The sequence below is a fragment of the Schistocerca nitens genome, chromosome 5 (assembly GCF_023898315.1).
Source record: "Schistocerca nitens isolate TAMUIC-IGC-003100 chromosome 5, iqSchNite1.1, whole genome shotgun sequence".
In the NCBI taxonomy this organism is placed as follows: domain Eukaryota; kingdom Metazoa; phylum Arthropoda; class Insecta; order Orthoptera; family Acrididae; genus Schistocerca; species Schistocerca nitens.
Genome location: NC_064618.1, coordinates 782,602,924 through 782,616,617, shown reverse-complemented (window position 1 = coordinate 782,616,617; position 13,694 = coordinate 782,602,924). Strand labels below are relative to the sequence as shown.

The following is a 13,694-nucleotide window of genomic DNA, read 5'->3' as shown; positions in this document are numbered from 1 at the left end:
TCTTCTAACAATTTGGATGCAAACAATGCGTAACGTTACATTTTCGTCAATATCGGCGCCGAAAAATGGCAATGTACGACTGAATGGATCTGAATAGCATCTTCACGACAAGCAATCTCTGGTTCGTTTTCAATCAAATGTGAATAAGTTTGAAGGCGCTTCATAAAGTTTCTATCTTCCCTATAGAAAGAAAAGACGGTTGGTTGGTTGGCTGATTTGGGTGAGGGGACCAAACAGCGAGGTCATCGGTCACATCGAATTATGGAAGGATGGGGTAGAAAGTCGGCCGTGGTCTTTCACAAGAACCATCCCGCATTTACCTGAACCGATTTAGAGAAATCACGGAATACCTGAATCTGGATGACCTTCGTCCTTCCGAATGCAAGTCCAGTCTGCTAACCTCTGCACCACCGTGCTCGATGAAACAAGCGTCGCATAATAAATGTTGTAATAATAAAATCCAGCAAACATCAAAATAACTTTGGAAATTCAACAAAACTCCATGCTGCTACACAAGTCCTTCCATCGTATTACCTTTCAAATCTGGTATGTAGGAAACAATTTGACTAGTGTTGAAAAAATAGAAACTAAAAGAAGGTGAGGGGGACTCAATCCAGTGGGCCACCGATTACGGAGCTTGAACGCTAACCACATGACCGCCGCCAGCTTGCTCTCAGGGTAGCAAGGCACCGGTACGTCAATGACGCGCACAATTTCTCATGCGACTTTCTCGAATTCACCTAAGTGGTGCGCCTCCCTATTTCTACACTATGTTATCCTAATGGACTATTAAAAGCGTACAACGTTTGAAGGAAATCAGTGATCCGAGCGTCACGGGCTCCCCTTATAAGTAAATACAGAAACACGCTACGCAAACATTCCGAAACAACATTTTCACACTTTGAGATTTACTGTAGACGCAGGCAGGCTGCGTACACAGATACCGCCGCCCATCCCCAAGGGGCCTTGGAGGGGGGGGGCAAGGAAGGTACCAGCCACTCACTGTCACTAACATCACTGCATTATCTAAAACTCTAGACGCCGACATATGGGGTACACAGTTTCGTCCTGGAAGGCTCGGTGGCAGGGGGGGGGGGGGGGGAGGAGGGGATGAGAGTAGCAGTGTAGGCATGACACATGTCATATAAATGATCGTAACTGTAAAATAAAACAACCAAACACCTATAAATAGTTATAATTTAAATGAGCAGTCAAGAATAATTACAGATCTCATTTTACCATATGTATGTTTAAATTATTCTCTTTATATTACAGACCACAGTGGATACCTAGCACGAACAGGCAAAACATACACACATCAAAAAAAGTTTCGCATCACTTCACTTGCAAGAGTACCGGAACATGTACAGAAAATTGGAAGAGAGATCAACATAAACATCTTTTCCGCCCTTTTTATTGCTCATGAAAATCACACATTGCATATTGTACCACCCTACAGCGGGACCTTCAGAGGTGGTGGTCCAGATTGCTGTACACACCGGTACCTGTAATACCCAGTAGCACGTCCTCTTGCATTGATGGATGCCTGTATTCGTCGTGGCATACTATCCACAAGTTCATCAAAACACTGTTGATCCAGATTGTCCCACTCCTCAACGGTGATTCGGCGTAGGTCCCTCAGAGTGGTTGGTGGGTCACGTCGACCATAAACAGCCCTTTTCAATCTATCCCAGGAATGCTCGATGGGGTTCATGTCTGGAGAACATACTGGCCACTCTAGTCGAGCGATGTCGCTATCCCGAAGGAAGTCATTCACAAGATGTGCACGATGGGGGCGCGAATTGTCGTCCATGAAGACGAATACCTCGACAATATACTGCCGATATGGTTGCACTACGGGTCGGAGAATGGCATTCACGTATCGTACAGCCATTATGGCGCCTTCCATGACCACCAGCGGCGTACGCCGGACCCACATAATGCCACCCTAAAACAGCAGGGAACCTCTGCCTTGCTGCACTTGTGTTGAACAGTGTGTCTAAGGCGTTCAGCCTGACCGGGTTGCCTCCAAACACGTCTCCGACGTTTGTCTGGTTGAAGGCATATGCGACACTCATCGGTGAAGAGAACGTGATGCCAATCCTGAGAGGTCCATTCGGCATGTTGTTGAGCCCATCTCTACCGCGCTGCATGGTGTCGTGGTTGCAAAGATGGACCTCGCCATGGACTTCGGGAGTGAAGTTGCGCATCATGCAGCCTATTGCGCACAGTTTGAATCGTAACACTATTCAACATGGTGGCATTGCTGTCAGGGTTCCTCCGACAAATAATCTGTTGATAGCGGTCATCCACCGCAGTAGTAACTCTTGGGCGGCCTGAGCGAGGCATGTCACCGACAGTTCCTATCTTACTGTATCTCCTCCAAGTCCGAACAACATCGCTTTGGTTCACTCCGAGACGCCTGGACACTTCCCTTGTTGAGAGCCCTTCCTGGCACAAAGTAACAACGCGGACACGATCGAACCGCGGTATTGACCGTCTAGGCATGGTTGAACTACAGACAACACGAGCCATGTACCTCCTTCCTGGTGGAATGACTGGAACTGATCAGCTGTTGAACCCCATCCGTCTAATAGGCGCTGCTCATGCATGGTTGCTTACATCTTTGGGCGGGTATAGTGACATCTCCGAACAGTCAAAGGAGTTCTGGGAACCGGGGAGATGCAAAACGTTTTCTGATGTGTGTATTTGGTAGAAACACATAAAACATTCATTTCCAAAAGACGGAATGTTTTGATCTGTATGATAAAGCAAATGACCGAAAATACCAATAACAGCCATTTAACCTTCAGAGTTCTTTTGTAGAACCGCATTTAAAAATCTTCTGTTCCCTCCTTATCGGCAATGTTTAAGTTCCATGTATTCTTTAACAATTGGACCTTTCTACAGAACGATTCGATCCACGGAATTCTATGCTAGAGTAAAACAGGTAGTGACGCGATCTCGTACATGTTACCATCCATAGTGTCTACGATTTTGTATTATCTGTAACTACGATGACATATCATTTCGTGGAAAAACTTACGTGTACTTCGCCTGTATGGAATAGGGCAACAATGTGAACAATAGTCTAGTATCAATACTGAAGAATAGCCAGGAACGTATAAAAAAGTCGAAAACATTAACAGGACGTCCCAACCGTAAACGCCTGCAAATAGTTAAATTAAATAACATGAACTCTGAAGGTGTACTACGACAGAAATACGGCTGTTCGTGCTAAGACATCCACTACATACAGGAACCTGACTGATACTGCAGGTGATAGGTTGGTGCGTAAGTTCGTAGCGTTTTTGTTTTGCATGTTGGTATTCCGATTGCTATGGTTTGATTTGTAAATTGCAGTGTTTTATTTTTATTTCACAGTTGCTATCTGAGTTTACATTTCGTTATTTTGTCGCTTGGAGACGGTGAATGGACCTGTGGATGCTCTAAAATAGAGTGGCAAGCGGAGAAATCGGAAAGTTTCCGAGATATTCTGATGTTTCAGTTCAGTAGAGGGGTGACACCAGCAGAAGCAGCCAGAAACATTTGCACCACGTGTGGGGATAATGCCATTGGACAGAACACGGCAATAAAATGGTTTTCTCGTTTTAAGGAGGACCCTTTTAAGATTAGTGACTCACCACGTTCAGGAAGACCTTCACTGTTTGACGGAGATCGTTTGAACGCATTAATGCTTAATAGTCCACGTCAGAACTGGCAAATACGATGAACTGTGATCATTTCACCATCGTGCGACATTTTCATGCAGTGATCAAGGTTCAGAAATCGGGTGTATGGACACCGCATGCCCTAAGCAAAAATCACAAAAATCAGTGGGTGGCTATATGTGTATCTCTGCTTGCTCCTCATCCGTTGACTCGTGAATAACACCGACCATTCCTCTCCTGTGTTGTTATTGGTGACGAAAAATGGTGTCTTTAACCTAACATAAAAAAGAAAGGAATGACTGATCCCAAAGAAAGCAGCTACTCCCTGTACAAAGACCTGCGCACATCCACAAAAGATAATGATACGTATCTGGTGGAACAGCAACGATGTGGTGTGCTACGAGTTGCTTCCCCCAGGTGTAACCATCACTGCAAACATTTATTGTCAACAACTGAGACGTCCTGCAGATGCAGTTCAAGAACAACGACCAGGAAGCCTACGGAAAGTGATGCTACTCTCCTACAACGTCCGCCCGCATTCTGCTAAACTGACAAGAAACGCTCCACAGGAGTCATTCTGCACCCAACTCATTCACAATCTTGCGCCCCTGTATTTTCACCTTTTCCATACACTGTCGAACAACCTTGCAGGAGTTTCCTTTCCGGATGACAATGCGTTCTGAACATCACTCTACTTCTTCGCCTTAAAACCACGTGATTTCTACAGTCGCGGAATCTAAAAGTTACCCCAGCGTTGGCAGACTGTTGTAAAAAAGTGATGGACAATCGTTAGCGCTCCTGGCTCACCGTCTTATAAACTGGCAAAACACTTGGCATCTCTGCTTCAGCCACACGTGGAGAAGACCGACACATACATTAAGGACTCAGGACAGTTCATTGAGCAGCTGAAGAAACTGAAACTTGCACCAAACGACATCCTGGTCAGCTTTGATGTTGTTTCGTTATTTACGAAAGTGCCACCCAGTGACGCTCTGGAGCACATCGGTTCCCTTTTCCCGCAAGACATCAAAAAGCTCTTCCATGCATGTCTCACCACGAGCTATTTCACGTGGAATGGCGATTTCTACGAACAGCTGGAAGGCGTCGCCATGGGTAGTCCTCTCAGTCCAGTGGTGGCCAACTTCTTCATGGAACAATTCGAAGCACAGGCACTGGACTCGGCGACTTGCAAACCTAAGGTGTGGAGCCATGGTGAAGAACAGCTCGGTGACTTCCTAAGACACCTGAACAGCCTCCATGCCAACATAACATTTACCATGGAAGTAGAAAAGGACACAGCGAAAACCTGGGACACAGCGTGTATCGAAAACCGACACACACGGACCGATACCTGCACAAACTATCAAACCACCACCAGAGCCAGAAAAGAGGTATGATTAATAGGCTCGTAACGAGAGGAGGACGAATATGTGAGCCGCAGCACCTCAGACAAGAAATGCAATACCTGGAAAGTGTTATTAGGAGCAATGGGTACTCCTCAAATTATATTAGAAGTGTAACAGAGCCAAACACTCGGCGAAGTAATGAATCAGAAAAAGAAATGTCGGGTACGGCCTTTCTGCCATACATTCCCAGAGTGACGGACAGAATCGGCCGTATGTTGCGCAAACATGAGGTAAAGACGATTTTCAAACCGACAAAGAAGATCAAAGAGTGTCTTAGATCGACGAAGGAGAAAAGTGACCCACTTGCAATGTCGAGAATATACCGTATACCATGCACATGCGAAAAAGTTTATGTCGGAATGACTGGAAGATCAATTAGCACCAGGATCAAAGAGCATAAGCGACATTGCAGGTTCGGGCAGGTGGAGAAATCGGCCGTGGCAGAGCAAGCATTGAGTGAGACCGACCACATAATAAAATTCGCCGACACATAAGTTCTGGTTGTAGAGAAGCACTATCACACGCGCTTGTTCAGAGAAGTTGCAGAAATACAAAAACACGCGAACAGTTTCAACAAGAAAGAGGAAAGCCTTAAGGTAAACGGATCCTGGCTTCCCGTACTGCAGCGAACGACCGTCGCAGGTAGCAAGAGGAGAACCGCACCGTAAATGACCGCGGAGAAGCCCTCGGACGTTGGCGCGCCAGGTACATACAGTCTGCGGCCGCGAGCTCGGCTCCAGTTCACCACCGGCAATGGAGGGTGAAGCTTTGACAATTCCAGCCACTCGTGCTGGCCAAACGTCAGTAAAATCATTAGCTGAACGTCGGCCGAAGAACCCGAGACAGGAGCCAATAGGCAGTTTGTCAACAAGTGGCCACGAAAGCCTTAACAATTTTGAAGGACAATATATTATTGATGAATAAAGTCTCTGTTATGCTTGACTGTTGCGTTTGTTAAAATTATGTAAAAACGCGACAAACTTTTGCACCAACCCAATATTTGCGTCCATAACACTCAGAGACCTAGAAGGTGCAGCGAGTATACGTGTCCACAGCGCTGTGAGCATTAAGACCTCCACAACATCTGGGGAAAGATACGGAGTTCCATCTTAAGATGCCCACGGCAAACAAATGGTAAATTATTTAGATAGGGAGTATTTGCTTGAAGTCATGCTGAACATGCTTGACAGGTGCTGCTGAGCCCGCATCTCGTGGTCGTGCGGTAGCGTTCTCGCTTCCCACGCCCGGGTTCCCGGGTTCGATTCCCGGCGGGGTCAGGGATTTTCTCTGCCTCGTGATGGCTGGGTGTTGTGTGCTGTCCTTATGTTAGTTAGGTTTCAGTAGTGCTAAGTTCTAGGGGACTTATGACCACAGCAGTTGAGTCCCATAGTGCTCAGAGCTATTTGAACCAAGGTGCTGCTGAATGCTAACATTATGTGGTTTTCACGCAGCCGATCTTCAACCAGCTGGACGAGTCGACGCAGGACCTGGTGCAGGGCCTGCAGCCGCTATGCATGGCGCTGATGATGCTGCTGACGTCACGGTTTGTGCTGCTGTGGTTCGTGGACTCCGTACTGGTGGCCATGGTCGTGCTGGGCGCGCGCCGGCTGCGTGACAGTTTCGAAGACGACAAGGTAGGCATTCTGTGGGGCTGCCGATGCATCGGCCTAAATAGTGTCCTTGACCGATTCGCTGTTGTTACAGCGGCAAGGTCATGTTGACACTAATGACGATTTTGAGGGTCCAGAGGTAAATAAATCCTTCCATAGCCATCAGTTTTTAGACGTTCGGCCTCATAACCTAATATTACGTGGAACAATATGTCGGATGGCCCAAAATTAGATAATGCATGAAATGTAGGTGAAGGTGCTCTTTTATTGGTTCCATCCAGTAGAGGATTGGGGTTCACATCACTAGACCACCGAGGCGATTAGTCTGTAAGTCTGTCCAAATATCCTATCTCTGGGAGCCAAATCATACGCAAAGTGCTCATGAGTAACAAATGGTTGCTTAAATTATTCTATTTCAGTGAGTGACATACAGTTCTATACTCTTCATCTCAGAGTAGCACTTGCAACCTACGTCCTCAATTATGTGCTGGATGTAGTCCAATCTCTGTCTTCCTTTACAGTTATTGTCCTCTACAGTTCCCTCTAGCACCACGGAAGTCATTCCCTCATGTCTTAACAGATGTCCTATCATCCTGTCCCCTCCCCTTATCAGTGTTTTCCACATATTCGGGAGGACGACGGTTCAATCCCGCGTCCGGCCATCCTGATTTAGGTTTTCCGTGATTTCCCTAAATCACTCCAGGCAAATGCCGGAATGGTTCCTCTGAAATGGCAAGGCCGGCTTCCTTCCCCATCCTTCCCTAATCCGATGAGACCGATGACCACGCTGTCTGGTCTCCTTCCCCAAACAACCAAACAACCAACCAACCATCCACATATTCCTTTCCTCTCCGATTCTGCACAGAACCTCCTCATTCCTTACCTAATCAGTCCACCTAATTTTCAATATTCATCTGTAGCACTAGATCTCAAATGCCTCAATTCTCTTCTGCTCCGGTTTTCCCACAGTCTGTGTTTCACTACCATACAATGCTGTACTTCATACGTACGTTCTCAGAAATTTCTCCCTCAAATTAAGGCCGATGTTTGATACTGGTAGACTTATCTTGGCCAAGAATGCCCTATTTGCCGTTGCTGGTCTGCTTTTGATGTCCTCCTTGCTCCGCCCGTCATTGGTTATTTTACTGAATTCCTTAACTTCACCTACTTCGTGACCATCAATCCTGATGTTAGGTTTCTCGCTGTTCTCATTTATACTACTTCTCATTATTTTCGTCTTTCTTAGATTTACTCGCAGGGCATATTCTGTACTCATTAGATTGTTCATTCCGTTCAGCAGATCACATAATTCTTTTTCACATTCACTCAGGATAGCAATGTCATCAACGAGTCGTATCATTGATATCCTTTCACCTTGAATTTTAATTCCACTCCTGAACCTTCCTTCTATTTCCATCATTGCTTCTTCGATGTACAGATTGAACAGTAGGGGGGAAACACTACATCCCTGTCTTACACCCTTTTTAATCCGAGCACTTGGTTCTTCATCGTCAACTCTTATTAGTCACTCTTGGCTCTTTATACATATTGTCCGTCTCTCCCTATAGCTTCCCCCCTATTTTTCTTAGAGTTTCGAACATCTTGCACCATTATACGTTGTCCAAGGCTAGTTTCCAGGTCGACAGATCCTATGAACATGTCTTCATTTTTCTTTAGTCTTGCTACCATTATCAACCGCAACGTCAGAATTGCCTCTCTCTCGTGCCTTTACCTTTCGCAAGGCCAAACTGATCGTCATCTAGCACATCCTCAGTTTTATTTTCCATTCTTCTGTATATTATTCTTGTCAGCAAATTTGATGCATGAGCTGTTAAGCTGATTGTGCGATAATTCTCGCACTTGTCAAGCTCTTACAATTTACCAATTGGAATTTGTGTTTCTTCCTGCTATCGCGTTTTCCATGTTACATCGTCCATTAATTCACGTGCCCTGCTTTTGGTGACGAGCACTATATCACTTTCTTGATCATCCGTCACGTCTGTTCATGTAAGCTCACCAGACAAAATATAGACACCCCAATGAGAACGCAGAAATGAATAGCTAAGCCTCAACAGATGGCACAGCGATTGAGTCACATGCTCTGCCGCACTGCCTCTGCTTAACCATAGGGAAGTAGCGATCACTGAGACATTTATGTTTCAAGGGGACATTGTACGAAACATGGGGAAATGTAAGGACGTAAGACAGCGACAAAAAGGGGCAACCATATTAGGCCGTGCCCATGGCCATACGGCAGTGGTTCCCAACTTTTCTGAGACTATTACCCCTGAGTGCAATCAGGTATTGGCTAGTACCCACCCCTCTCCAACCATCAACAACTACATTAGCGCCTAACTAAATTTTAGAATGAAAAATAATTTTCTTTGGACATTTTTTGGTAGAAGATAAATGATATTTTAGTTTTCGTAGGTGTCTTACTAAACCCCGAAATAATGAGTCAATGAGACAACATTTTTTTAAAAATTTGTAGAAAGATGAAGTAATTCTCAGTGCATCGTGAGTTTACCTACAACTCTTTCACAGAAAAGGGAGCTAATTATCCGCATTGATGATAGATACTTATTACAAAACGAGCTTCCTCTGCACCACTCTTCCCCTTAGTGACACTTGTTTCACTCACAGCACTGCAACCCCATTTTGAAATCAACCAAGTGTATACTACAGTTGCTGCTTATGTACCGTTACACTCCTGGACTCCTCACATCTGAAATCATAGAAACTGAAAGACTTCAGGCTGCCAATTGTTTGCGTCTGACCACTGCCGCACAACAATATAGTAGCCATTGCATAATTACTGCTGTGTTGTCATCTCAGATCGCATATTGTATCGATGTGAATAATGAAGCAATTTCTGGCCCGTTGTAGGAAATACACACAACTCGGAGAAGGCATATTTAAGTATACTGTCACAGATGGATGATACGAAGTACATGTGCAGTAGGTGGAATATTTGAGTAACTAGGAAGATATGTTCATACATTCCTATGACAAGCTGTAACCTCCACCACATTGATTGGCGACTCCATGGAGTGTCCTGTGCACCACGACCAGATAATGGATATACTTGAAATGAGAGACAGCATTGGTCGTATTTTTTGTTTTATTAACTGCAAAATCGATTTTCGGTCACTTAGTGACCATCCTCAGTGCTGTAATATACAATTTAAATTGGTAGGCACTGGTGTCAACAAGCTTAGAGCGATCACATAAACTGAGGCCGCTGTTTACATCAACAGCGGCCTCAGTTTATGTGATCGCTTTAAGCTTGTTGACACCAGTGCCTACCAATTTAAATTGTATATTACAGCACTGAGGATGGTCACTAAGTGACCGAAAATCGATTTTGCGGTTAATAAAACAAAAAAATACGACCAACGCTGTCTCTCCTTCCAAGTATCTCCACCACATTGCCTCCCGCATTAATGCTAGTATTTGAAAATAAATAATACAATTGTTGGTAACTTATGTAATCAGTATTACAGTTTTTCGAAACAGTAATGATAATAATAATGATCTTTTGAACGTAGTTCAGTTGTGAGACACAAACACTACTGAACCTGTTTTTTACCTCCTACAAAATTTTATTTTACACCTCAGGAGGTGAATATTCCCACGTTGGGAGCCACTGCCACACGATGTGTGATGTTGCTGGATTTGGAGGTGTACCGCGCTGGACTGTTCAATGTGTCTTCAATCGGTGGAGTAACACACGCGGCCATGAAACACGTCAAAACTGTGGTCGGAAAAGATCTTGGTAGAGGGACCGATGACGCTCCTCACCACTTACGAATCAGAATCGCTAAACCTTACAGAAAGTGCTGCAGGCAGTGAATGGAAGGGCAGTGAATGATAAGTCCACACCCACCTGTCTGAGAGAAAACATGGCGACTGGAACTGCATGCAATGAACATTTGGAGGCCGTCGATCACACAGACACGTAAGGCTGGTAATGTGCTCTGACGAATCACGGTGTAAGAGTGCTCCGAGGCGTAATGAAGCAGTTCATCCTGAATGTGTGCAAGGTCAGGTGCAAGACAAATGTTGGTCTGTGGTTTTTGGGGTACTTTTCTTATGATCTCAGCCCACTCATTGAGATGACCACTAACATATGAATCAGCATGTTTATCTAAACATTTTGAATGATCGGGTGTTGTCTTTCAGTCAACATCTGCATGATGAATAAGCTAATAAGACCCCTATTTTTCAAGACGGTAACAACGAAGTTCATCAGGCTGGAAGAATATGTGACCGGTTTTCTGAACACCCCCCCCCCCCTCCTCTCGATTACATTTCGATTGGTCTGCAAAATCGTCTTAGTTGAACCCTGTATAAAATTTATGGTACATTTTGGAAACGCGGGTAAAACCCCGACATCGGCATCCACGCAATTTTGAGGAATTTCGCGATCAAATCCTCAGCGAGTGGATTAAGGTGGATGCGACTTAGGTGCATAACGTAGTGGACTCACTTCCTAACCGAATGCAGCAGGCTATCAAGTTTAGAGCGGAATTATAGCGTATTACATGATGCTCACAATGTTTTACCTAGGGGTGACTAATTTTTTGTACATTCAGTTTAACATTTCGTAGTGGTGATAAAATGCAAATTTTCTCGGCAGGTATTTGTTTCTTTGGACATTTTTGTTTTACAGGCGTTAGGCTGCGGTCCAAAGCATGTTTCTGAACCTGATGGTGCGTATTTTAATACCTTTGACGTTATTTCAGCGTTAAGATACGAAAGGTTAAACTCAGAAACATGCGATGGACCACGGTCTAATGTCCAAAAAACAAAAATGGTCAAGGATTTCGTAATAAGACAGGATGTGTCGAAACTGGTCATGTGTGTAAGTAGAAAAGCCCTGAAACTAACTGTGAGCCTGTTGGCTTCAAACAGTTGATACCTTGAAGCTAGATCGTAGCGAGAGACGATGTGGGATTTCCATACCCGTGGGACACACGTCCCACTGGTCACGGTAGGGTTAATCTACCAGCAAGCTACATACTTTATCTTAAGACATAGGGTGAAGAAAAGCAAGCATAAATTTTTAGCGGTTTTGCATTTAGAAAAAGCTTATGACTGTGCTGGATGGAATACATTCTCTGAAATTTGGAACTTTTGAACAATGTACAGAAATGAGGCTGTAATATTGGAGTCGAAGGATATCAAACTGAATTAACAGTCGATCAGGAATGAAACTGGGTTTTAGCCTACCCACGATGTTGTTCAATACGTGCACTGAGCCAGCTGTGAAGAAAACCCAAGAAAAATTTGGAAAGGGATTTTGATTCAGGGACAAGATTGAAACTTCTTAGTTTAATTCTGAAACTGCTGAATTCAATTGGTCTTCAACTGCTGAAACTTCTTAGTCTTTACCACGAGATGAAGTTGCTGAGTGCAACTGAACCTACTGTCTCTATGCTTTCTTGTATCATTTCACTGACCTACCGAATTTTCCCTGACAAATACAGCTCAAACTTATTGATTTATTACCCACAATATTGGTTCAAATGGCTCTGAGCACTATGGGACTTAACTTCTGAGCTCATCAGTCCCCTAGAACTTAGAACTACTTAAACCTAACTAACCTAAGGACATCACATACATCCATGCCCGAGGCAGGATTCGAATCTGCGACCGTAGCGGTCGCCCGGTTCTAGACTGTAGCGCCTACAACCGCTCGGCCACCCGGCCGGCTCCACAATATTCAAGCGCAATGCAATCTGACTCGAAATAATTAACACAAAAGAATGGCCCTGAATTAAAAGCAATCCTAACAATAACCCAAACATTTCATAAGTCACTTACCTCACAGAAAATCTTCATGACACGTACTACCGCAAATACAGCAAGCAGCAACTACAGCCAGCTAAATAAAAAGATTCTAACTATTGTAGGCTCTAACTACTAATGGGCATGTGGTTAGCAAAGGAAAGATTTTGTTGCAGAGCAGACAATCTATTTAGCATATTTTACCTTAACCATGTGACATCCAGTTCCAAAAATTATATAATCGTCAATAATTCCATTATCCAAACATTAGCAGATACATCAATCACAATTTTACAATCAATTTTCAACCAACAATAAATCTCCATGAAGGACACACGTCCAAACCGTCCGCTAGCGAACTTCTAACCTCCAACACTGCTAACTATTAACAGCCTACTACCAGTCCGTCCAACCACAGAGTCTCTTAGCGAGGGCGCAGAAAGCTGTCAGTGATATTAATGCTGCCAACATAGAAATATATAAACAGGCTACTTACAAGATATAAAAACTATAACTTTTGCCGATGACGTAAATGTATCAGACATACTGGGTGATCAAAAAGTCAGTATAAATTTGAAAACTTAATAAACCACGGAATAATGTAGATATAGAAGTAAAAATTGACACATATGCTTGGAATGACATGGGGTTTTATTAGAACAAAAAAAAAAGTTCACAAAATGTCCGACAGATGGCGCTGGACAACGAAACGTCAGTGACTGCGCATGACAATCGTGTATAAAAGGAGCTGTAATGAGAGAGAGAATCACTAGAATTTTCTGCCATTTTACCTTTACGTCACCGATTTTCTCGCCAACTGTTGTTTTTTCTTATCTTCATCTTGTTACCACAAATTCTGTAGGCTGAAGAGCGGCGTAGTAAGCTGCTGCCAGCCCGCCCCCTTCGGGGGGAATTGAAATTTCAATAAAGAAAAAAAAAAAAAAAAAAAAAAAAGAGAGAATCACATGCGCCAGCAGTGGCAGCATATTGACGTTACCTGAAAAGGCGCTTTTAGTGAAGCTATATTATCAGAATGGGGGATGTGCTAGTTCAGCGTTACGATGCTATCGCCATAGGAAGGGGATTCGAACGGGTAAAGGTCCGTTGACAAATGATTTCGAAGTTAGGAGCCACGGGTTATTTAGACGGTAGAGCCCGTAGTGGCCGACCGAGCACAAGGCGTAATGCTGCTGAGACAGTTCAGGAAGAAATGGAGA

General features: G+C 44.1%; 1 protein-coding gene across 1 annotated transcript in view; it reads left to right on the top strand.

Moving 5' to 3' along the window:
* LOC126260056 (uncharacterized) overlaps positions 1 to 13,694 on the top strand; it is a 389,315-nt gene that overhangs the window by 177,850 nt on the left and 197,771 nt on the right. The window contains exon 5 of the mRNA XM_049957248.1: positions 6,529 to 6,711. Coding sequence (XP_049813205.1) covers positions 6,529 to 6,711 — 183 coding nt within the window. The remainder of the gene's footprint in view (positions 1 to 6,528; positions 6,712 to 13,694) is intronic.